This window comes from Trichosurus vulpecula, chromosome 4 (assembly GCF_011100635.1).
Source record: "Trichosurus vulpecula isolate mTriVul1 chromosome 4, mTriVul1.pri, whole genome shotgun sequence".
In the NCBI taxonomy this organism is placed as follows: Eukaryota; Metazoa; Chordata; class Mammalia; order Diprotodontia; family Phalangeridae; genus Trichosurus; species Trichosurus vulpecula.
Window position 1 is genome coordinate 182025424 of NC_050576.1, and position 25604 is coordinate 182051027.

Consider the following 25604-nt stretch of genomic DNA (forward strand, 5'->3'; position numbering starts at 1 on the left):
TAGCTCTTATATTCAGTGCTTTATTAGAAATAAAGTCTCATCAGAGGGATAGTAGTAAGCCTGAGCAGTGGGCTGTTGCCCTGGGTGGTGTGTGCATGTGTAAACACACTGTAGTGAATGAATAAAATCAGGGAAGCCTCTCCTATGTTTCATCTCCAAAGCCCTTGGGGCAGAAAGATGGCCAGGTAGGCTATCATAGAGGCACAGCAGTAAGGCAGGTAAATAAAGGCCACTGTCCTTGGAGCAATCAGGTCACTGTTCCTGGGTACCCCAGGAGATGTAGTCAGGTCTGGTGGCAGCATGATACTCGTCAATGAGCTGCTGCACAATCTCCCTGGACGTGTCCAGCTCATCGAAGTTCTCCTTGAAGATGTCCTCCTTGCGGAACTGCTCCAGGAAGGCCTCTCGCTTCCGAAGTTTATCATACTGGCGGCATGTTCTCTCAAACAGCTATGAGTTAGGAAGAGAGAAATGAAGAAGACAAATCACAAAGGACTTAGTGGCACCATGGCTTGGAGGAACCATAATGATTGGTGTTGACCTTCTCTACCCAGTGTACAATGCCAGAGATATGGCAACCTAGTAAGAGCTGGGAAAAAAATAACAGCAAGAGAGTAAAGGAGAGGATGAGAAAGGCTTGGATCAGACTCACAGAGGAAATGCTGGTGTGGTTGGCCATCATGAGTCCACTGACTCGGTGGGCAGATGGCAGGTAAGGTGACTTCCGAGACAGTGCCACCTGGATGCTTGCTGGGCCCCAAGGGATAAAGTTGGCTAACTTTCGTTCACGGATCCTTTGCAAACTCTTGTGGACCTGAGGCATGGGAAAGGTACTCTCAGTTGCTGGCCTGGAGGTCCAGAGACTCTCTGTTAGCAGTACCAAGGAAGGGTTAGGTGAGGGAATTACCCACCTGGGTGGGGTCCACCTCTCCCTGGATAATGTTAAGGATGGCAATGTAGCAATGGTTGGTCTGGCGATCTCGGCCTGTGGAAACCATCACATTTTTGGGCTGCAGCAGCCGACGCATCACATCCAGCACTGTTGTCTTCCTCACGCTGGCCACCTGAGAAGTCAATTATAAGGGGACATGCCAATGGCTGTGCACTGCCCAGGTAGACACAAAGATGCCCACACAAAGTGACAGAGGCCCACACTAAGAGAGCTGACCAGGAGTAGTGCAGACACTTTGGTAAAGCTTCTTGGTCCTAGCTGGATACTAGAACAGACACATTTCTTTCCATCTAGCCCAGGAATCACATTTCAAATATAGGAGAATGGTCTGAAGACCTTCATGTTCTCTAGCTTTCAACCTGCACTGACTACATGTTACAAGTGAGAAAGGAGAAAAGTTGCTGAGGCAGCCACACACTGAACCTAAGGTGAGGCCTGGGAGAGGTAAGAGATTCATTTCTCTTCAGGCCAACAAAAACCTATGTTTCAGGCTCAAAACTGAGAAAGGGGAAACTCCAGCGCAAGGCAGCTGTCTGCAGAGACAGAGAAAGAGAGAGGCACACTTTTGTACCAGTCTTCGAGCCCCAAACCTCTGGGGACTGCTCCCTGGAACAGGGTCCTGGGACAGCATGGGGGAAAATAGCAGGGGTTAGATCTGCCCAGATTCTGCCTGGCAGGCAATGACCCTGGCAGAGCCATGAGGAGGGGGGTTTGGGAGTGGAAGGTAGGCAAGGGACAAGACATCTGCTTACCGACTGGTCAGTGGTGAGAGGGGTATAGCCAGTCATGAGGAAGTGGAGCCTGGGTGTGGGGATGAGGGAGGCAATGAGGCCGATGAGGTCATTGTTCATGTAGCCAGGGTAGCGGAGGGTGGTGGTGCTGGCTGACATGATGGTGGACACCTTTTGGGGAGGAGAGACACACCATTGGTCACAGCCCACAAAAAAGTATCACTCTTTTCCCTAGGACCATCCTACAGCAGGGAGGGAGGGAAACAAAGTCGATGAATTGGGTGGGCTCACCAGCTGGTTGATCTGAGAGAAGGATGGGTTCTGGATGTGCAGTCTGTCTGTAGCAATCCTATTCAGAGCTGTGTTGTCCAGCACAACCTGAGGAGAGGGGTGAATATCAGAGGACAGTCCCCCTATCTGGGGAATGGGCCAAAAGCTTAATTTCCCCAAATTATCATAGAACACACGCTATCAGATAGCTCTGCCTGAGACTGGGGATACTGGGATTAATTCCCCAAGAATCCCAAAGCTAGAAAACCCATTTGTATTTACAAAATAGCGTATCAGAAAATATTTGCGGGAAGAGAGGGAAGATCTGTCTCAGATGATGGAAATGTCTTGATTCTGGAGGAGGAGCCAGTCTATTAACCCTGTACTACCCCCATGCTCATCCCTTCCCAGTCTCGACATTAAAATTAACAAGCTAAACTTTATACTGTCCTCTTTTTGTGAATCCCTCGGCCCCTTTCCTATTGATGCTCGCATCCTGCCAGACTCTTAACTGTGGGATAGATTAGTCCCATCATTTGCCTTCTTGTAGTCCTACCCCTATGATGCTGAACGGAGGTGAAGGAAATCATGCAACGAAGCTGACTAGATCCACTACCAATTTATTTTATCTAAACTCAATTGGCCCCTACCTATGACTTCAGTAAGGTAATCCTTTTATTTCTATTTGATAGTCTATCCCACTCTTTGCAGAGATTGTGCTAAACCTAAGTGCTTAGAGCTGCAGTATGACTTGGGACACCCTGAATACCCAGCTCTAGTCTCTCTCCTGAGCTCCAGTCACCCATCTTCAATTGCCTATTCGCTATTTCTAACTGGAAGTCTTGTAGGCATCTCAAACTCATCATGTTCAAAACAGAATTTGTTCTCTTTCCTCTCCAAACTTCCCTATTTCTGTCAAGGGCACCACCATCCTCTTAGTCACGCAGATTTACAACTTAGGCCGTATTCTTGTCTCCTCCCCTTCACCCCATATATCAAATTAGTTGCCAAGTCTTACCATTTCTACCTCTACAAGATCACTTCACTCTGTTCCCTTTTCTCTATTCACATGGTCAACATCCTAGTCCAGATCCTCATCACCTTTTGCCTGAATTAGTATCCCTGCCTCAACCCTCTCCCTTTTTCAATCCATCTTCAAACAGCTTCAAAAGTGATTTCCCTGAAGTACAAGCTCGACCCTAAGAAGCAGCATTGCACAGTGAATTGAGAGCTGGCCTCAATGTCTGTCAAAGACCTGGATTCGAGTTCTGCTTCTGATACAAACTGGCTGAATACTTGACCTCCCAGCGTCCTAGGCAACATTAGAAGGTGCGAGGAAATGCTTTGGTAGAGGAAGCTCCTCCCTGGGATTTCCCACACTTACGAAAACAGTACGAGTTAAAAAAAAAAAGCCTAACCATATCCCTCTCCTACTTAGTAAACTCCAATGGCTCTCTACTGCCTCTAAAACCAAATATGATAAGCTCCACCTTTAAAGCCCTTCACAACTTGGCATCAATCTATCCTTCCAGGCTTATTATATACCAATCCCCTCCCCTACCTCTATGGCCCAAACTGGCTTTCAGACAATCTCATGCTATGCTCTTACCTCCCATCTCTGCAACTTTGCACTGGCTGTGCCCTATGCCTAGAATGCACTCCTACCTTCCCTCTAACTCACCAAATGCCATGTGTCCTTTGAAACTCTAGGTTCCCCTCCCCCCCAGCTGTTAGTGTTCTCCTCCTAAACTTTACCTTGTATTTCCTTCACAAACACTCCTTTATGTATATTCCCTCCCCCAACAGAATGCTCTTGAGGACAGGGTTTGTTTCACTTTTGTCTTTGTATTCCCAATGCCTAGTACAGAGCATGGCTGTACTTAGTGATCAGTAAATGCTCACTGACTGATCCCAGGCTTCTTTCCTGGACCGGCGCTTACCACACAATCTGCATTCTGTGTCAGCCGCTTGAGGGTGAGCAGTGAATTATATGGCTGTACAACAACGTCGCTCATCTCATCCTGGTTGGGAAATACTGAGTATGTCTGCACTAGCTTCTTGGGGTATCTGTGGGCAGGAGGCAAGTGGAAAACAAAGGAGATGGGAGGAGAAATCACCATGAACAAAGGTGATCCTCTACCCGTCCCTTCCTACCACTCCCCCGGCTGTCTGGGTACAGTGGTGTGATGGATGATCGATTTCTGGAGAGATTGAGTGAACGCAGGAGTTCAGGAAAAGGGAATAAGTTGACTTCTTGATTCTGTTCCCTAGACCAGGGGTAGGGAACCTTCGGCCTCAAGGCCACATGGGGCCCTCTAAGTCCTCAAGTGTGGCCCTCTGACTGAATTCAAACTTCACAGAACAAATCCCCTTAATAAAAGGATTTGTTCTGTAAAGCTTGGATTCGGTCAAAAGGCTGTATCCAAGGACCTAGAAGGCCACATGTGGCCTCAAGGCAACAGGTTCCCCACTCCTGCCCTAGACCCTCTTCTTGGCACAGTTCCTATCCCTAATATGGTATAACCAAGCTCTTGGTTGTAACTCTACCTTCTCTGCCAGGGGAGGGGAGGGATATTTCTTTTCTTTTCCCCCAAAAGTAACATATAGTCAAAAGCATCATCTGGTCTTAGCTCTCATCATTACCAAAAGATCAGTGTTTTTCCTTTGGGAAGCGGGTAAGAATTAGCCCAAGATCTCCCTCCCTTCTTCACCACACATACAAAAACACCTACCTATCATTCAGACGCTCCAGAAGGTAAGAGCCCAGGCCGGAGCCTGTTCCCCCAGCAATAGAATGACACAGGACAAAGCCCTAGTGGGGAGAGAAGAGAATCCATTATTGCCAAGGCCTCACCCATCATCCCCGATCAGTACAACTTGGGGGCCTCAGCAGAAGAGGATCATAGCCCATTTTCTATCCCCATAAAATTCCATGTCTCTGTGAATAAAGTTTATAATCCAGAGCAAATAATTACTAGTCTGGTGTTTAAACTACTAACATCATAAAGAACCATCCACCCCCATTCCCAACCCTACCATTTTTCTTCCCGTTCCCCTTTCTCCCATATCACAAGCTCCCACCTCTAGGCTGTCACTGCCATCTGCCTCCCGGTCTATGATGTCAAAGATGTCTTCATGAATCTTTTCCCCCTGTATGGAAATGAGGAGGGTCAAAGGGCTTAGCCACAGACTGTCCACCTCCAGATTCTCTCTACAAACAGCACAGAGCTATTCCCTCCAACACAAATGCCTTCCTTAGAAGCTATGGTCTAATCACAATAAAATCTTCCACTACTGACCCAAAATGAAGCTAGCTTGCATGCAATTTGTATATAACTCATTTAAGACACAGAACTTTCCATAGCCACCAACCTTCTCTTGGCATCACCACTTATTTCCTTTTGCTGTGGCAGAGGACAATTATTGCTTGGGATGATAAAACTAGAGTAGGTCTTATAAATCATCTTGTTCAACCCACTCAATAGACCTAAAGTGAGCGACTTGCCCAAGGTCACAAAGGTACAAATGGGAGATCCAGGATTTGGACACATTATTTGACTGTAAATCTAAGATGCTTTCCACCATAACACACTGTCAATGGGATTTTCTCTCTGGGAAGCAACATGAAACACTATTAGGGACTTCCTAGCTTGGGGATTTCATTCATTCCCTGGAAAGCATGGTCTTATGTCAGCCTGGGCTGGGCACCTGTGAGAAGCCACTGGCCCAGTTGTTACCAGCTCCTCCACCATGCTCAGACAGGTAGATGTTCTCAGGATTATAGAGCTTGGCATAGGGAGAGTTGAGAATGGAGTGAATCACTCGAGGCTCCAGGTCAAGCAGCACAGCCCTTGGGATGTAGTGTTCATCATCTGCCTATCATAGTGGAGAGAAATGACCCCTTGTTATCCATGACCTACTGGACTCCCAAATTCCATGTCTTTTCATACCCTTCTCCCCCTATGGCCCCAGTTCCTTTCTATTCTAGGTTCCGGCTACTTTGTCCCTCCAGTCCACCTGAATGGCAGTCTCTGCTTTTCTGTGCCTAAACTATGCCCTTCTATTCCCACTCAGTGTCTAATTCCCTGGCCCAGTACAATAGGGGGCACCTGATAGAAAAAGACGTCCTTTCGGTCTGTGCCCTCAGTGGCAAATTCCTCCACGATGCCCTCCGGGCTGATGCCATGCTCAGCGCAGAGCTGTTTCCAGAACTCAAACCCAACTGTATGGAGGTGGGGATAGAATGCCTGGGTCTGAGGGGTAGGATGCATTTAAACCCAGAAAGTTTGGGGGGGGGGCGCGGATACCAACATCCTGGAGGGAAGTGAGTTCCCCTATGGTACAGGAGGCAAGGATCTGGGTCTCCATAAGCAGCCACCATAAGTGGTGGGTCTGGGAGACAGGAATCCGGTCCTGCCAGGCATACTAGGTGCTAGAAGACATGATACCTGGGTCTGGGGGGAGGAAGGGCTTTCCTCAGGAAGGGGGGAGGGACACCTTGATTTTGGAGGGTGTATTCACATGGGAAGCGAGAGGGCAAGTCATGTGAGCCTGGGGGAGGAGGGGTCACCCTCAGGAGGGGAGGGGTGATACCCGGGTTTGGGGAGGGTGTGTTCACACCACGGGAAGGGAGGGGGCAGGACATCTGAGCCTAGGGAAAGGTGGATACCTGGATTCGGGGAGGGTGTGTTCACACCACGGGAAGGGAGGGGGCAGGACATCTGAGCCTAGGGGGAGGGGAGATGCCTGCGTCTGAGGGAGAAGTGGGTGGATCCCCAGGAGGATCTGAAAGCTGGCTGGTAGAGGGGGCATCTGGATCCCGGGCCCGGCTCTTACTCTGGTTGCCGCACTGGCCCAGTTGCAAGGTGATGATCTCCCGCGGCATGGCTCTCAGTTCCCGCGGCCCAGGAGCCTCCTACCTCACGCAGCAGTAGCCACTGCTTGCACGCCCGCCAACCCGCTACTCCCACTGCGCATGCGCAACACATGGCAGCGGCGCCTGATTGGTGATGAGAGCAGCCCGCTCAGAAGGCGAAAGGGAAGTAAACACTTTTCCACCGCCTCTGGGCTTCACTGCTGCGCACTGCGCATGTACGTCGCCGGCTTCGACCCTTTCTTTTCCAGTTGCGTGGGGGCGTGGCCTTAGCGGGCTTCTGCAATTTCCTCAGCGACGATCCTTAGCCGGGGTTGGGGCGCAGGCGCACTAGGAAAGCAGGCTGCCGAGGGTCCCGGCGCCTGCGCAGTTTGTGTTTTGTCACCTACAGGGCTGCGGCCCCGGATGTTGTGGCTCCTGGAGGGAGATGGCGGAGGCCGGGGAGTCGGCGGCGGCGGCCGCTGCGGCCGGCCCGGGAGCTGAGCAGCGGCCGGTGCCAGCCTTCAGGAGCCGCGGCGCGATGTCCGGCGGCGGCGAGCGGGATCGGCAGGTGGAGGCGGTGCAGCGGGCCCTGTTGGATGTGCTGGGGCCCTATGAGCCGCTGCTGAGCCGGGTGCAGGCAGCCCTGGTGTGGGAGCGCCCGGTGAGGAGCGCCCTGTGGTGTCTGGCCCTGAACGCGGCTTTCTGGTGAGAGACCCTGGCCCGGCCTACCCCTGTCTGCTCCCTGCCCACCGCTTCCAGGCCGGCCTCAGGGCTCCGGCCCATCCCTTTCCCTCGCATATATCCATACCCCCATTCCCACTTCCACCTCGACCTTCCTTGTTCTGTCCAGTCTTCCATTGGGTCATAGTTTCAGACCTGGGGGGTGGAGGCCATCCTGTCCAGAACCCTTCATTTTATCGATGAGGAAGTTGAGGCACAGAGAAATAAAATGACTTGTCCAAGGTCACATAGTAAGGCCGGATAAGGGGCTGGGATTTGAACCCAGGTCTTCTTGACTCCTAGTCCATATCCTACCCACCCCTCATTGTTGCTCTTCTTTGGCTGTGACTGGTGAGGCAGGGGTCCTGAGACCACAGGGATGCGTCTGTGGGTTGTGTAGAGAACGTTATAGATGGTCATATCATCTCCAGAGCTCTTCCTAGTCCATCTTCATCTCACAGAGAGCCCGTGACTTGTTCAAAGTCACACAAATAGCAAACAGAACCAGGATTCTGATGTTCTGATTCCACGACCAGTGCCCCCCCACCCCCAGCACCACATGTTGTACCCCCACAGTAGAATGGATGTAAATTAAGTTCTTCATGGACAATCTCCAGCTTCTAGCACGGTGCTTTGAACACAGCAGGCATTTAATATGCTTTTTATATTGTCCAATTTGTTGAAAGAAGGTTCAGGGATCCGACCTCATACAAACTGCTCTGCCCCAAGCTGTAGAGTTGGTGCTAGTCCTTAAATAGGTGTTTTATTAACAGTGTGTGAAGATGAGATTTTACCTGTTAAAAAGCCACTGTGATTGTGACTCCTCCCTGCCCTTGGTAATGATGTAAATATATTTAGTTACGGTTAATAGGAAAGGCAATTGATGTTTGTGAATCCAGCTGAGCTGGAAAAGTAATCTTATAAATACACTTTGAAAAACTGTCACTCAATTTAAAGGCTCTTGACAATGGGCAGCAGATGGAGCAACTCTTGCTGCCATTGGTAGTATGCTGTCTACAAAAGTGGATTTGGGTCCTTCTGTTTATCTCAGTTTGCAGCTTGGGTTTCTGCTGATAACTGAGAAAACATTATTGACCTTTTTCAAATAGAGGGGAGCGAAGTCATTCTGGATATAGAACCAAGACAAAATTTATTTGGTTTTCTTTTTTTAGGCTTAACTTCTGCAAACTCCTCATATTAAGAACAAGCCGCACATCACTCTTTTTTCTACATATTTAGTTTTAAAATGTGGCTAAGTGAACGTAAACAGAATAGGTAATTCAAAGTTCAATAGTGGAAAAGCATCATTAGTATCATTGAGTTTTAGCCTGCCCAATCTTCATAGGGAACCAGATTATGTTCTGTCATATAGGCTACCTAATCTGAGTTTAGTTTGGTAGAATTGATGTAAATCAGGCATTGGGAATATTGTGGAGGATTGTAGGCAAAATTGGAAAGTACAAGAAGGCAGCTTCTTAGTATATCCTGAGATGTCCAGAACCCTGGGATAGTACATATCAAATATCCTTTTGTAGCCTTTTGACTATAGAGTATTCCTTGGTGCAGCATCTCACCTAGGTCTGCCCTCCTTCCAAATGATATATTATCTTCTCTTTCCGTACCTCTTTCAGGTGAAGTTCCCATTCTTTTTCCTCCTATAGGAAATAAATTTTATTTAAATATGTTTTTTCTTGTTAAAGTGAATGATTGATAAAGTGTCCCACTTTGGAAGTAGTTGTATCATAAATCAGCAGCTGGTTAAACCAGATGCACGGGTGATACATGTTTGAAATCTTTTTTTGAGCAGGGTTACCTTCCTCATGTCACTTCCTTCTCCTGTCAACAGCATTAACAGCTCGATAAGCAGTGGCTTAGAATCCAGCTTCTGCAGCTCCCTCATGGAAATTATCTTGAAGCAGATGTGGTGATGGGATGGGCATGTGGAACTCCTCTAATGGAGGACATGTGCTTATTTTAATGTTAGTTTTGACTTGCTGTTTTAGTAAGGTTTACCTTAAATAACAAAATATATATTGTCTATTATTTCATTCTGAGCTTCCTTTGGATACTGTGGACCTTTTAAGATATTTTTGATTAGGGATTTTATTTCTGGCATTTTCTGCAGCATACCCAAAATATAGTCACTCTTATTACATTCCCACATGCAGCAAATAGGTGGAGAAGAGATTTGGCAGAATGATAGGTATGATTCTGGTCCTGAAAAAGATCAACTGCCATGTCCTGGGATCAGGAAGCTAGTTGTGAAAAGGATTTGGGCATATAAAGTGCAAAAAATAGAACTTCCCCATTCATTAGTAACACCCTGAAGACTAGGTTAATCTGTCATTAGAATTTGATAGAATTACTTGCCTTGGGAATTACTTTTTACTTCACATATTTCAAATGTTCAGTATGAAGGCCAGGATCCACAATTCAAGGAGCAGCATTCAGTGTGGGTGTATCTTTTCCTTTAGATATATAGGATGCTGTTTATCTCTTGAACTTAGAAATTAAAGAATGAGAGGTAGGCGTAGGTCATGTATCTGGTGGAAGTCAGAGAAACAGAGGTCCAACATATACCGAAATATAGCGGCACTCTACTTAGAATTGGAAACAATATGCTGGCCATTATTTGGGGAATGGCAAAAAAAAAACCTGATATGAATGCAATGGATTATTATTGTGTAGTAAGAAGTTACTAATATGAGGAACCGACAAATGTGGAAAGATTTGCACAAACCAACGAGGGAAATGAGCAGACCCAAAATAGCAATATATACATAGACTACAAGGTAAACGAAAAGATCACTAAAGAAGAATTCCATCTCAGAATAACTGAGAACACCAGGGCAGAACATTGTCTGCTTTGTCACATGAAGCTGCTTTGTTGGCTGTTTTGCTTAATTACAAGGGAGGGTAGATTTCTTTTAGAAGTGAAGACAAAAGGCATCAGTAAAGTGAGTGAGTGAGTGAGTGTGTGTGTGTGTGTGTGTGTGTGTGTTTAAAGAAGAATGGGAGGGAAGGAATTAACCTAAAACAAGTCTTAATTTAAGCCAGAGAGAAATTAATCTAAGATCTTTTCTTCCTTTTGAGGTACCCAGAAATAGTACATAATTGACTAGCCAGTAAGAGTGTTATTAGCCAAGGAATACAAATTGTTCTCATTGCAGAAGTCACACTCAAAATTTGGATAGGGAATTCTTTCTATTCATAAGGCTCTGTGTTCTTTTTTGGATCATCATCTGCTTGTACCTGAGAAAGAATCATTACTGTGTTACATTTCTTTCTCTTGGTAGGTACAGAGAACTATGCCAACCTATACCAATTCCTTGAGAGAATGCTCCTATTAGAACAGATAGACCACTATTCTGTAAGTTAATCTTAGAAAGTTTCTTTGGGCACTGAGGTTAACTAATGAATTGTTGATACTGCTTAGGGAAACATTCTTTGTTTTTCTGGTGGTTTTAAGAGTTTAGTTTTTAACCTTAGGGGCTTTACAGGTCTCCTGTCTTGTGGTAGTCCAGGCCAGGAACCTTCCAGCAGTACATGCCTTTGTAGGTTTTCAGCTGCATATCTGTAATTACCTTGAGGACTCACCATTGAGGATTGTGAGGCACTCCCTTCTTTTGTCTTGTGCCTACACCAACCTAAGCCCCAATTTGTGGTGAGAGCAAACAGGACAAGATCAAGTCAGCTAGTGAGTTTTTTGAGTGGAGCTACGTACTTCAATCATGTTGTAGTTCAGTAAGTATAGTGGTAAAATACAGAGCCCTGGAAAGGCAAGCAGGCTCCAGATTTACCAAAGTGATCTTCAGTTGAGATTCGGGAGGTCCCTGAATTAAGAATTTGTTAGGTACTGAATTATCAGTCCATAAAATGTTTTCCATTTGGGATCAGAATGATTTATTTGAGTATTCTTATCAGTCTTATCAGGAAGTTAGTGTGGCATCTAATGTACTTGGAACGTGAAAAAACCTCCAAGTGATTGTGCAGACAGCATGAGTAAAGAAGTGACTCAGGCTAGATAAAAACTTTAAAAACTTGCTTCATCAATTTAGAAAGTTCTTTTGTTGCAGAGCATTTTTCCCCACCAAGTTTAAAATGAGGGTGAACAACTAACTTTAATTAAGACTACAGATGGAGAAGAGAACACAGGACTTCACCTGTATTTTCATTTTGTTCTAAAAATTTTTTGGAAGATTTTTTCTTCCTGCCATCAGTATCCAGGGAAAGACCAGTATTGAGCTCTCCAGTGACATGGCTTTTTGGTTCTATTGAATTGGCAGAAATTTTGTTAATTTTATGTTAAATCTACCATTAGCGTACATTTGTTAGAAACTCAGGATGGTTGTGTATTTCCAGAAAGATGGTTTCACTTCTGGTTTTACTCTAGAAATAATACCAAGTTGCATACTTGAGACCCTTTTTCTTTCCCTTCTATCTTTGAAGATGTAAAAATTCTCAACTAAAATCCCATCTTCTGCAAGAAGCCAATAGTTCCCCATTAGTCCTAGTGCCTTCCACCTGAGATTGCCTTCCATCTACCATGTATATGTCCTATATGTACATGGCTGGTTGTATGTTGTCTTTCCCATTAGAGTGTGAGTCTCTTGATGCAGAGACTATTCTTGCCTTTCTTTATGTTCCCAGGACTTAATTAGCACGATGCCTGACTTTAAAAAAAAAATGCCTGTTGACTTAACTCTTCTCATACTAATAAAGGAAATCAGAAGCACAGATAATTAAAACTTTGAGTTTTGAATGAACCATGATCATTCTGGCCAATAGACTAATACTTCAGGGAGTTATTAGATCAGGAATTCTTAGCCTGGGATTCATGAACTTCTTTTTTAAAAATATCTTGATAACTATTTCAATATAATTGGTTTCCTTTGTAATTCTATGTATTTTATATTTATACATTTGGAAAGTCTTCTGAGAAGGACTGTAGGCTTCACCAAACTGCCCAAAGGGTCCTTGACACAAGAATCCCTGATCAGTATTATAATTAGATTATATTTTTAAAAGATGAGAATGAGAATGTGTTAAATTGTAGAAGATGATCCTAGAATATGACATTTGCCTTTAGGTGATCCACAAAGGGAATAATGTTCTGTAACTTGTGAACAATCAAAATGACTATATTTGCATTATTGACTATATTTGCAATATTCATTTTATTTTTAAAATTAAATTGTAGCGTTTTCATGCTAATTATAGTTTCAGAGAAATGTTTATTTTATTTCTTCCTCCTCTCTCCAGCCCACCTTATTGTATTGTCTGACTGTCACCTCTTCCTTAAGTTTCTGCTTAACAGAAGCCAGAGACACTTGGGTGATAATCTGATAAACTAAGTAGTTAGGATCTGCACATTTTTCCTCAAACTATTTGGTTGCTCTTATCTCAAAAAATCTTTATCTTCCCTTGTGGTTCATTACTTGTATCCAGTGACAAAATTCCTTGGCAGGTAAATTTCCAGATTAACCCAATGAAATAGCAGACATGTGTTCTTGGTTTATCCAAAATACATCATCCTGAGATCTGAGTTCCTTTTTAATTGAGAAATTTACTCCAGGGGAGTAGGGCGGAGATGGAGTAGAAAAGCAGGAAAAGCGCAGTTTTATGCTCTTTGAAGATATTAGAATCCACTTGCCAAAATATGGCATTAAATTCATTTTGAGGGGCTAAGTAGTAACTGGAACTTGTCTTTCTATTTGTGACTTTTATCCATCTGAGAGGTTGATAGTGTACTCAAGAATGTTGGAGTTTTGCTCTCCCTGTGTTCTCAGGATGGTGTAGGACTGTGGTGCCTATTTGATAAGAAAGGGTTAGAAGCTTGTCTCATAGACCAAGGGTAATCTTACTCTTCAGAAGAGTTTAATGTCCTGTCTATTAAACAGAGCTTGTGAAAATGATGGGTGGGGCCTATGTCAAATCCCACCATGGACCAATTGTCTTAAAATGGCTTGGATCTCTGAAACACAAAGCATTGTCATTGCCACAGGCTTTGGAAAACAAACCCATCTCAAGGGAGATTAACAAACACCCTTCCATCCCTAGAGCCCATGTAAACAGCATTTGCAATTATGAGTTGGTGAGGGGCATTGTACACAGTCTTGATTCCTTCCCTGGGCATTCCTTGTTCCAAGTGTTCCCAGGAGGTAGGGATAGGGGCTATATGTCTGCAGCTAGGACTGGCAGTGTTAGCATTAGGATAGCAGACGAACTTTGGAGCTCTTATCGTTGGCCCCTGGTGAATTTGTTTATTTGTGGAGATGATGAACTCAGCTTTAGAGAGAATATTAATGACTCTTACCTGCTTTGCTTATCTCCAGTCCTTTCGATGGCATATATAATTGTTCCTTTAGGTGGTGGGGTAAAAATGTTGGGATGGGATTGTCACTAGTAAGAATGGCTTTTTAAACCTTTACTATTTGATTCCTTCCTCCCTCCATTCTCTCCTCTTGGATTATTCACCCAGGTTTTTTTTAGGCGTCCTAATGAGAAATAGTTTGTAAAGTGAGACCATTTACAACTATTGGCTGCTTCTGTCCCTTTTAGTCTACAGGGTGTTCCTAAAGTCTGGACACATAGGCAAAAATGCGTATTTTCAAGAAATGAAATGAGTGAAATTTTCAACAACATTTTATTTAATTGGAATATTAACAAATAACATCTTCAATATGATTTCCATCATTTGCAATGCAAAGGTTGATGCACTTTGCAAGATTCACGTGAACTCGATGCAATAACTCCACGTTGCCGTCAATTTTAGCGCATTCACTCTTGATGCGTTTGACCAAGTGTGTTCATCTGTGACTTTCATTGAGTACACCTCCTCCTTTAACATGAACAACACAGTATTCGGTGAAACGGTTAATGAGATGTTAATGAGAATTCCCATGTGTTCAGACTTTAGGGACACCCTGTAGTTGTTAAGGTCAAGGTGGTCACTTAGATTTCCAAACCTGAGTTGTTTCACTGTGATATGAGAAATTAATAATAGTGATTAAAATCATCTCATGATTTCGGATTGAAAAAAGATGCACAATCCATTCAGTATACATAAATAATGTGTTTATAGTCTTACTTTTTTTTACTGCAGTGTTCATTATGGGCAGTTGAGTAAAATCAAAGTTTTACTGATTTTAAATAATTTTAATCTAAGTAAATAAAGTAATTTTTTTATTTTTTAAATTTTTTTAAAAATTTTTTTTGGAGGGGGGAAGGCAGGGTAACTTGGGTTAAGTGACTTGCCCAAGGTCACACAGCTAGTAAATGTGTCAAGTGTCTGAGGCCAGATTTGAACTCAGGTACTCCTGACTCCAGGGCTGGTGCTGTACTCACTGCGCAACCTAGCTGCCCAATAAAGTAAATTTTAAAGCAAATTTTACTGATTTTAAGTTTAAAGAGAAAAGAAAACAAAAGTGTTAATAATTAAAACTGATGAGGAAGTGTCCTGAATCTAATTGCCAATAGGACAATACCCCCCTCCTCCAATGTGGAGGCAGCAGGCCCACTTCCAAGAATGAGAGCTTCAGTCTGAGAGTCTGGGTTCAAATTCCTGTTGCAACAATTTTGCTAGCAGCTGCTGTGGGGGCGTAAAACCAACAACAACCAGCACACAAAATGCTGCAAACCCAGGTTCTTTTGATATGCTTTACTAAGGAAAGCAACGTTAAGGGGTTAACAATCTTACTTTAATCCAACATACAAATATCATTCACTTAGTTCAGGGGAAAAAGCCAGCACCCTGAACTTCAGAGCAAACACAAACAAATTACAAACATCAACAGACAGATCTTGTCTGATTCAAATCTCGATTCATAGTTATCAGAGTTTAACAAAGTCCGAACATCCAGGTTTACAAGCTGGAGGGCTCTTAGCTACAGCTGTCCAAAGTCCCCACATCAGCACACCACCAAGAGTGAGAGCCCTAAGCAAATAGCTCTGTCTTCCCTTTTTATGCACTCTTTAGCCATCATCAAACAGCATCTGAGGGACCAGAACTTAAGCCCTTACTATTGGCCCTGGTCTTAGCACCTCCCTTCATTGGCCCTACCAGGAGCCCCACCTTAGTTACCAATTCACACCCACATAGGCTTAGCACTTAATAGATAGGGGTTTGGGGCCTACTTGGGAGCGAAGATATAATCAGACCTCCCTTGTGGGCCCCACCTGGAGCCCCACCTTAGTTACCTAATTTAATGAAGGAGATAAAAGCCAAACTCTTCAAGGGCACTTGGTTGAATAAGTGCTAAGAGCCCATGTTGATGCCCAGTACAATTCCACCACTAACATTAACTACCTGTGTGACTTTGGTAAAGTCACTTTACCTCCCTGGGCCTTAGTTTCTTCATTTGTGAAAGGAAGTGATTTGACCAGATAGTTTCTGATCTCTCTTCTAGTTCTAGATTTATGAGTCTGTGACTTTTAAAGATCCTGAGGCACAAAGTATACTCTTACCAGAAATGTTTTTTACTTACTAGAATTTACTTAAAAAATTACTTACTAGAAATAGTTCCATTCTTCTGGCAAAACTGCGGAGACATTTGCAAATGAAACAGCATTGCATTTGAAACAATTTAAAAACAAAATTAAAATTAATATCTTCAGCAAAATTGTGATAAACTAATATGTAAGACAACCCCCCCCACCAAAGGGGTTAACTTACTTACAGGATGTACTTATTAAATATAGTTTGTTGATTGATTAAAAGAAGTGCTGTGAAGTGTCTTAAAAGGAGAGTTATTGCCTTTAATTTTATTCCCAGTTACAAAACATGTGTAGCAAACGATTGCGTGTTTCTCATTAAAAGATTATTTGAAATATTATATTGAGAATAAAATCAATTTGAAAGTACAGATTTGCAAAACTAAGCTTTATGTTATTGGTAGTATTAAATGGCAAGAAACAAAAATCATTTTAAAAGACTTTGCTGCAAGGGTTGTGGCAGTGTTTTGTTTGTAGTACAAAGTGAGAACTACCAAACTAGACAATATTTAGGTTCTTTCCTTCTAATTCCTAACATCCACTCAATACCCTGAAGGATATTCAGGATTTCTGCAGTAATCTAATAGAGAGAGTGATAGAAATATATTTTACTATCCTATCTTGTACTGAAACTACTTGTCAAGACAGAATTCCTCTTTAGAGCTGAAAGGTCCTTCGGAATATTATCTAGTCTAGTCTTTGGTGGGGAAAGTATCTCTGAACTTAGCTAGGGCTTAGAGAATTTAAGTGACTTGCCTCAGGTCACATAGCTAGTTAGAGCCATAGAAAAGGAACTAGGAGCCAGATTACCCACCTTAGTAGCCCTTTCCACCATAACGCTCAATCTTTCATGTGCTGGGCATTTTTCTTAGTTTTGAACTAGTTACATACTGATCTTTCTTTCGTTCTCCCTTTCCTTGCAGGTTCTTTGCATTGACCTCCCTTCGTTTGGTGTTTTTACTTGCATTCAGCTTGATGATAATTGTATGTATAGATCAGTGGAAGAACAAAATCTGGCCTGAGATGAGAGGTGAGTTTGGATGCATTTGGAGTAATCTAGTCTAGAAATTTTGTTACCTCTCTTGTGACTTTTACTTTTTAGTAGGAAGAATTTCCTTTTAATTTATGAATCCTCTGTTTTAGGGTCTGTGTCCCATTTAAAGCTCAGTAAATCGATGGCCCTCTCTTTTCTTGAACAGTAAACTATAGAAAGCTGCCCCTTCATCATGGGAACAGGGTTTTGCCTTCGTTATTGGTCTGAGAGATCATTTTGAGATTTATATGGTTTTGTTCACTCGATGCATCAACCTTAATAAAAGTGTATCATGAAATATGAATTTAGCTCTTAAATACTTGATACTGCTGAGACTATCAAAAAGTATACAACTTGGTCCCTGTCAACAAATGGTTTACAGTTTAACTGTGGAGATTAAACAAAAAAAAAATCAAAATTTAAATGATGATGTAAGAATATTGGGATAGACAATGCTATGAGTCAGAAGAGATGGCAATGACTATGGGCGGGATTGATCAGGAGAAGCCTCATGTAGGAAGTAGGACATAAGTTGAGCCTTGAGCCTTGAAGGATTCAAACAGAAAGGAGTGTGGGGCATGACAGGTGGGAAAAATCTTTAACAAAGACACAGTACCTCCACTTCCTCACTGTACCCCTCACCTCCATCAGTCTTCAACACCTTATAATCTGGATTCTATCCCCACCAGGCTACTGAAAATTACTTTTTCTTATGGAAATATTGACCACCTATCAAGTTCAAGGGCCTTTTGTCAGTTCTCTTTCTCTCCAGCTTTTGACACTCAGCACCCCCTTTTTTGGACATTCTCTCCTTCCTTTTTTACTAAGACACCACACTCTCTTTATTTTTCTTTCTAACCATTTTTCTATCTCTGATGGCGTATCTTTCTTTTCCCAGTGCCTTAATCTTGGTCTGTCTTGGTTCTCTCTTCAACTTACTTCTGTATCCTCTCCTCTCTGGTCTCATTTATTCCCACAGTTTCAGTAATCATATCTACCCAGGTAACTCTTCAATATGTTGTTTCTCAGCTTGACCTTTCTCTGGAGCTTCAGACTTGCCTTTCAAATGTACCTTATCCACATGATGTTCCAGTGGCACCTCAAACTCAACATGACTACAACTACTGATTCTCTTTTCTCGTAGCTCGTCAGTGGTACCTTTATTTATTCAGTATTCCATGCTTAAAATATTGGTGTTATCTTTAATTTTGCCCTCCCTCTCATTACTCAGAAGTAACCATTTGCCATTTCGTCTCATTTCTACCTCTTGAACATATCTCACATCACTGATTCCCTTCTCTCTGTTCTCACTACCACCAGACCACTTCAAGCTTTCCTTACCACCTATTTTGATTACTTGCCTCTAAACCTAATAGACTTTTGTGCCTTTGCTCTCATATTTCTCTAATCCATCCTTCATACAGCTATCAAATTTATCTTCCCTATATACAAATTCAGTCATATTAGTTTTATATTCAGAACCTCTTAATGGTTCCTTATTGCCTAGCAATTAAAGTTCAAACTAAGCTTAGCATTCAAGGCCCCACACAATCTGCTTCTCCCATTTTTTAAGCCTTATCTCACTCCTCTCCACATGTGCAGTGTTCCTGCAAAACTAGATTACTATCTAGTGGTATGTGCCATACCACAGATTCTCAGAAGAGGGACATTTCAGGTCTTCAGTTCAAATTTTAATCGAATATGAATCCTTTCTTTAATGTCCCTAAGGTATGATCATCTAGCCTATCCTTGAAGACCTCCAGTGATAGAGACCTAACTTTTCAAAACAATGGTTTTGGGCATCCCTGATTATTAGGAAGTTTTCTCTTACATCCAAGCTTAAATCTGTTTCTCTTCAGCTTCTTTCCATTCTCCTTAGTTGTGTTTTCCCCGTTCTGAGGCCAAGTAGAACAAGTCTCCAATTAGTTCACCATCCTGGTTATCTTCTTCTGGATATGCCGCAGTTTATTAATGACCGTCCTAAAATACGGCATCTACAGTTAATCACAGTTCTCTGGAACTGAGTATAATGAAACTCTCCCATTTCTTGTTCAGGACATTATGCCTGTCTTACAGCAGCCTTTAGAGCAACTTTCACGTTACACTGTTAATTTATTAACTCAGTCCACTAAAATCCCCAGATCTCTTTTATATTAACTATTATCCAGCACTATCTCCCTAAGATAATATTTATGCAGTATTTGTTTTGTATTTATTTATCCCTAATATAGTATTTATTCTTTGGCCTTGTCCAAGACTTTGTATTTATCTATTAAATTTCAAGTCATTATTGTTAGCTCATATTCTCTAGCCTGTCAAAATCTTTCTGGATTCTACTCTGTAGTCCAGTATTTTAGCTATCCCTCTCAGCTTCATGTCATTTCCAGATCTGACAAACAACAAATTGTCTGTTTCTTCATATAAATCATTGAGAAAAATGTTAAAATAGCAGGGAGCCAAGAACAGATCACTAGGGTTCCTAATTTCACTAAAGACCTATCTCTAAACTGGTATCAACCCATTTTATGATTTCTCTTTGGGTCCTGTCCTTAAAACAGTTCTGAATCCAGCTAACCCCATGTTATTTATGTTCACAAAAACAATGTGACATTATCAGATGCTTTACTATAGTCCAGGCAAATTATGTTTCCAGTATTCTCCTGAAATATGAATCTAGTGAACCTGTTTAAAAAAAAAAAAGAAATTATGTTAGTTTGGCATGATTTTTTTTTAAAAAAAATGTTTTACTGAAGCCTTTTATTTCTTAAAGCTATTTCCCAATAACCCCACCCCACAGAATTCTCTGTTATAATAAAGAAAAACAGTTAAGTAGAACCACCTGACATAGAGACCAGGTCTGAACTGTAAGCAACATTCTGCATTCATAGTGCCTCACTTTTCTGCCAAGAGTAGGGAAATGTGTTTCATCATCTCTTTTTTTAGAACCAAAGTTGGTAATTACATTTTCTAAATTTTGATGTTTTTTCATGTTGTTTTAATTTACATTTTTCTAGTAGTTGAATATATTATTTTTCTGGTTCTTTTATCTGCATACATTTATGTCTCTCATCTTGTTTCTCTGAATTCTTCACATTTGTCATTTCTTACGACATAATCATGCTCCATTACATTCATGTATTTGTTTGTATAACCATTCCCCCAAACAATGGGTACCCACTTTTAAAAGTGCTTTTCTGACTCTTGTGGTATGTGTTGGATCTTTTGTGTCCTTGACATACTTGGGGTATATGCCCAGTAGTGAGATCAGAGGGTATGAACAATCCAGGCATTTTTCTCAAATAAGACCAAATTGTATTCCAAAATAGTTGACTAATTCACAGCTCCACTAACAGTGTATTGGTGTGCTCATTTTTCTACAGCCCTTCTAACACTATTGCTGTCTTTTGTCATCATTGCCAGTTTTATGGGTGTGAAGTAATACTTTGGAATTGTTTAATTTGCATTTTTCTTATTAGTGATTTGGAGCATGTTTCCTTGTGATTGTTGATAGTTTTATTTCTTGTTTTGAAACTAACTCTGCTTTGTGCTGAATTGCTTTCCAGTTTTCCTAACAGTTCTTGGAATAACTTTTTCTTGGTGTAGCCATACCGGCTCTTAGTGATAACGAAGTCTTTTTCCAAATTCTCACAAATCCTGCCTTTATTAATTCTTCTAGGAATCAAAGTAGAACTCAACAACTGATGATTCGAAGAGGCCGTCTTCTTTCCAGTTTTGAAAATTGGGAAAATATCTGCCCATCTCCAGGCCTTTGTGACCTCTCTTGATTGCCACATTTTTTTTACAATTATTCCCCAGGGCTTTCAGAATGCTAGTAGGATAGAATTTATCTCAGTTTTGTGATTTGAAGTCAGCTCATTTATCTTGGATTTCAGCTCCTTGTTAACTGTCTTTTATTCTTCCCAGTCTAATCGTTATCCTCCTTGGGAGATATAACAAAATCTGAGCTGAATGGTCTTCCTCCTCTGTCTTTTTTTATCATTATCCCGTCTACCCCAAGCAATGGTCTTATCACTTCTTTGATTTTCCTCTTGCCCCCAGGATAGCTGAAAAATCCTTTTTCTGTTGTTTTTAGCTTTAATTTTCCAGATAATTCTGAATACTAGCTCTCCTAATGTTATTCTTAGAGGATTTTCTTCATGCTCTGCTACTTTATATCTTCTGTGTGCATTTTATAAAAATACAAGTTAATGTCCATCAGTGGGGAATAGCTAAATAAATTGTGTGAATGTCATGGAATATCACTGTCTCATAAGAAATATCAAATGTGGAGAATTCACAGAGGCAAAGGAAGATTTTTTTTTATGAACTGATAGAGTAAAGTAAGCAGAATTAGGAAAACAACATACACAATGACTATAACAATGTAAATTTAAAAAACAAGAAAAGAAATGGAACACCATGTAATTATATTGGCCAAGCTTGGCCTTAAGTGAGAGATGAGAAAATGCATCTCCCTCCCTTCATTGCAGGACTGGGGATATGGAATATTGAATATGGATTGATAAGGAATGTTGCATATGCTGTCAGATATTGTTGTCAGATAAGGAATGATGTATTGGTTTTGTTGAATTGCTTTTTTTCCTCTTTTAAATATCTGTTACAAAGAATAGCTAAATTGGTAGGGGAGGGAAAGGGGATGTGTTTAGGAATGAATATGACAAAAGTTAAGATAAAATTTTTAAAATATGTGTTGTTTCATGAGCCAGTACATTCAGTTCAATCTGTTTAAAATTGTTAATTATTCTCTTTCTTATAGGATTTTTTTGTGTTTCAGAATTTCATTCCTAAAAGCGTCCAATCCATCCTTCTTTGGTCAACTTTGCTTGTAGAATTGTAGGCAGTGGGATCCTATTGTTCCTTCCTTTGAACTCTTTGAAATTCCAAACTTTGATGTGAATCAGACAGACTCTTTCTGGTTTTCCTGTCTTTCTCTACTATGTACCTTTAAGATGGAGTAGTTATTTTTTCCCAAGTTTCCATCCCAGAGGCTCTTTATTGGTCAGGATCCTGTCCAGAGTAGCAATATCCTTTGTTGATCATTTGAAGAATGAAATTATCTTTAAGACAAGTCAAGAATTTATCAGCTGTCCTATTTTTTTGTTAGTACAGTCCAATAGATGTCCAGCTAAGATTGTTGAAGTCCCTTGTCATGATTATAAGAATGCTTCCTAACCAAACTTATATTTTTTCCTTTTTGTGGTTAGATAGTCTATATTCCTTGAAAACATTGTGTATGTTTCTCCCTCCTTTGATCTCCATCCCATCTTAGTTAATGGATTTGCTCACATAAATATGTCTTCTTAATATATAATGCTACTCTGCGGCCCTTTTTCTCTTCTCTGCTCCTTTTGACTAAGATGTCTTCATCCCCCACAGGGTTGTTGTGAGAATCAAATGAGCTTATATATGTAAAGTGCTTTGCAGATCTTAGTGTGCTGTATAAATGTTAGCTGTTATCATTGCCACATTTCAGTTATGAGTTCCACCCTTCCAAGTCTTAGTGAAGCTTCTAGTTGGAAGCCACATTTTGATTATTGGTTCAACTTATTTATTTTATACATATTTAATGTATTTGCATACAGTTGTCTCAGTGTTATTGCAGGCTGTTTTCTTAGATGCTGTTCTGTACGAATTACTGATCCTATTTGCTGATTCTCTTTTTCCTGTTTTATACATGTTTATCTGGTTTGGCAGATATATGTGGGCAATTTTCTTCTTTTTCCTTCTCTGTTTTCATTTTAAAACTCTTGATCATAACTGCAGGTCTCCAGGACATGTTGCATGCTCTCCTGTCAGGATACCTTTGCTCATGCTTTCTCTGCCCCCCCTTTATGTATAGATTTCCTCCCCACTCCCATCCCCGTTTTAGAATCCTATGCATCCTTTAAGGCCTAGCTAAAACTCCATTTACTCCATAAAACTGTCCTTGATTACCCTAAATTAGTTATGATCCTTCTTGGATCTTGAATTCTATTCTCTCGATTTGCTTCTCCTGTATTGTAGTTGTGTGCATGTGTATGTGGGAGGAATTATAGGTATAGGTATCTTATCTCCCTCTACTAGAGAAAAAGTTCCATGATACTGAGGGCAGTTTCTTCACTTAATCTTCACATCGTTCCTGAGCACCTAGCAGAGTGTTCTGCACTCGAGAGGCCCTATATAAATGTTGAAGTTAGAGAAAATGCAAGGTATTTGGGAGACAATGAGTAGGCTTTTTTCTCGCGGAATAGTAATGAGGTTGGAAAGTAAGGTTAGAATTAGATTGTGGAAGGCTTTGAATGCCATGTTAAGAAGCTTGGATTTTGATCTTGTGGAGAGTGAGAGAGTTACTGAAGCTTTTGATTAGGGGGATAGACTGAAAGTATTGTTTTAGAAAAATAATCTTGTGTTAATATACAGGGTCATATTGAGGGGAAATTGAGAAGAGTCTTTCATAGATATAATCAAGAGACCATTGCAGTGGTCTGGGTGTGAGGTAGTAAGTAGAATAGTAATGAGAGAAGACAGGAGAGGAGAGATGCCAGACACATTGAAAAAGAAGAATCACTAAAACTTGGTGACAGCTTGCATATGGAGAGTGAAAACGAAAATGTTCTGACTTTGGGTGGAAAAAGTCAGGAGGAAGAGCCAGGTGGGAGCCCGGGGTGGGGGTGGGGGGTGGAAAAGATGATGAATTCGGTTTAATGTATCTCATTGTAGTTGTAGAGTGACTGTTTAGAAATGTGTATTTTGGAGTACTGTCAGGACATCAAAGTGGGATGTCCAGGTAGACATCTGGAGTTGTGGGACCAAAGCTTAGGAAAGAAGTCAGGGCTAGAGAGAGGGATTTTGTGAGATAACTATCTAGAGATGATGCCTAAAGGTGTCGATCTGACTTGATTAGGTGTTGGTAGATTATCAGCCAGGCAAATAGAGACTTGTGTGAACACTTACAGCTGTACAAACATGGTACAGATGGACCATTTTTCCTTTTTTAATAACATTGGCCTCCATCTCCTGCAAATTTAGTTGCACAGTAACGAATTTTTTTTTCCGTTTTGGGCTCCCTGGAGAAGCAAACAGGCTTAGGTTAACATACCCTTGTCTGTAGCTCCCTAACTTTATAGTATAACTTGGTGACTCTGTTGTGTTTGCTGCTGTATTTTCCCCAAACCTATTAAAACTTGAGTTGTCAAGCTGATAGAGCTTGTAACAACAGCCTAACATTATCATGTTCAGTTTTTCCTACCAACTAATGCTGATGTTTGTTTTAATGTTGTAGTGGCAAGACCCGACGCATTAGACAATGAGAGGTATGAAAAACTAATTAAATCCCTTTTCATTGCTCTGATTGATTCATTCTGAGAAATGGTGTTTGATTCCTTAATAACCTTGCTCTCCAAATTACACAGTGTAGGATGACAGCCTGATTTGTTCTAAATAAGCATCTTTGGCATATCTGAAATTCAGTCAAAATATATACAGAAAAATATTCAATCTCATTTGATCTTAGAAAGAGGTTTTTGAATAGGAAACACTTTAGTGCTTGGCATGTCAGGGGTAGTAGGAGACAGAGGGATGGGGGTAGATAGTGAATGCATTACTCAGCTACAGTGTGACAGTGGAAGGGCACCAATGTAATGAATGTTTCCTGACATTTTTATATTAGGTCATCTAGTGTATTATGTGACCTCTGGCATTTTAATGTTGTTCGTCAGAGAACACATTGGTTTCTAGTACCAGCAAGCCAAAGATAACTCTTGTGTCTATCTATAGTGTCTGCTTTCGTTATTGATTTCATTCACATCATCCATCTGATCCCAGGGAGATTTCTGTGGTGTGGTTTATTTTGGTTTTATTTTATTTTCCCTACACACCACCAATTGCCTTCATCTCAGCAGTGTTGGTATCAGATTGTGTGCTACTTTTATTCCTGTATTGCAATCAAAGTGATTTGCAAAAGCTCGAATACAAAAGGGAAAATACTTAAGTACAAAGAGCCCTGGAGCAGGGTGGGAGGTTTACACATGCAGCCTGGGCTTCTTGCTCACCAGGGTAGGGGTTGTTGGAACAAGTTCATTCTCCTTCTTTCCAACTTCAAGTTCCAACCTGTGAGCTAAGAGGAAAGCCCAGCTGTCAGCATGTGGCGGCCATGCTTCATCTCCATGGCACCTGGGGGTTGGCCACTCCCCAAGCCCAATTTAAAGCTTAGCAAACATTAGTTAGCATTTGTACCAAGTTCTCAGTACACCTGGGGAACCTTCATCCCCCTCTGTTCACAGATCCCCTTCTTTCTTCTGTAGCTGGGGCTTTGTACACCCTCGGCTCCTTAGCATGCCTGAGCTCTGCCACCATGTAGCCGAAGGCTGGGTTAGTGGGACCACTTTCATAAGGAATCTCTTGCTTTTCAAAAAGCAAAACCCAGGCAAGGTAAGACCCTCCCTTATGTTCTCCTTTCCTTCACTACCCCTAGCCCAGGGTTGGAATTCTCTATTTGACATAGCCTTATTACTATTAAACCCTATCAAGAGTTAAGCACTGTCATCCAGG

The 25604-nt window shown here is 41.7% G+C and overlaps 2 protein-coding genes across 3 annotated transcripts in view; one reads left to right on the forward strand and one right to left on the reverse strand.

The window, feature by feature from the left end:
• On the reverse strand, positions 1–7458 carry LOC118845888 (tubulin gamma-1 chain). Its single transcript, XM_036753986.1, has 11 exons — positions 6790–7458; positions 6063–6175; positions 5662–5829; positions 5035–5103; positions 4686–4765; positions 3894–4020; positions 1975–2061; positions 1705–1854; positions 912–1064; positions 653–814; positions 1–450 (listed from the first exon to the last, which is right to left on the reverse strand). Exons 1-11 carry the CDS (start codon positions 6836–6838, stop codon positions 253–255), a joined length of 1356 nt encoding a protein of 451 aa, XP_036609881.1. The 5' UTR covers positions 6839–7458; the 3' UTR covers positions 1–252.
• Positions 7199–25604, forward strand: part of RETREG3 (reticulophagy regulator family member 3) — a 24613-nt gene continuing 6207 nt past the window's right edge. Inside the window, exons 1-4 of one of the 2 annotated variants that reach the window (XM_036753984.1) lie at positions 7199–7513; positions 16945–17051; positions 24337–24367; positions 25358–25484. In XM_036753984.1, coding sequence (XP_036609879.1) covers positions 7254–7513; positions 16945–17051; positions 24337–24367; positions 25358–25484 — 525 coding nt within the window. In that variant the 5' untranslated portion in view covers positions 7199–7253. The remainder of the gene's footprint in view (positions 7514–16944; positions 17052–24336; positions 24368–25357; positions 25485–25604) is intronic. The other variant, XM_036753985.1, reaches the window with a different exon arrangement.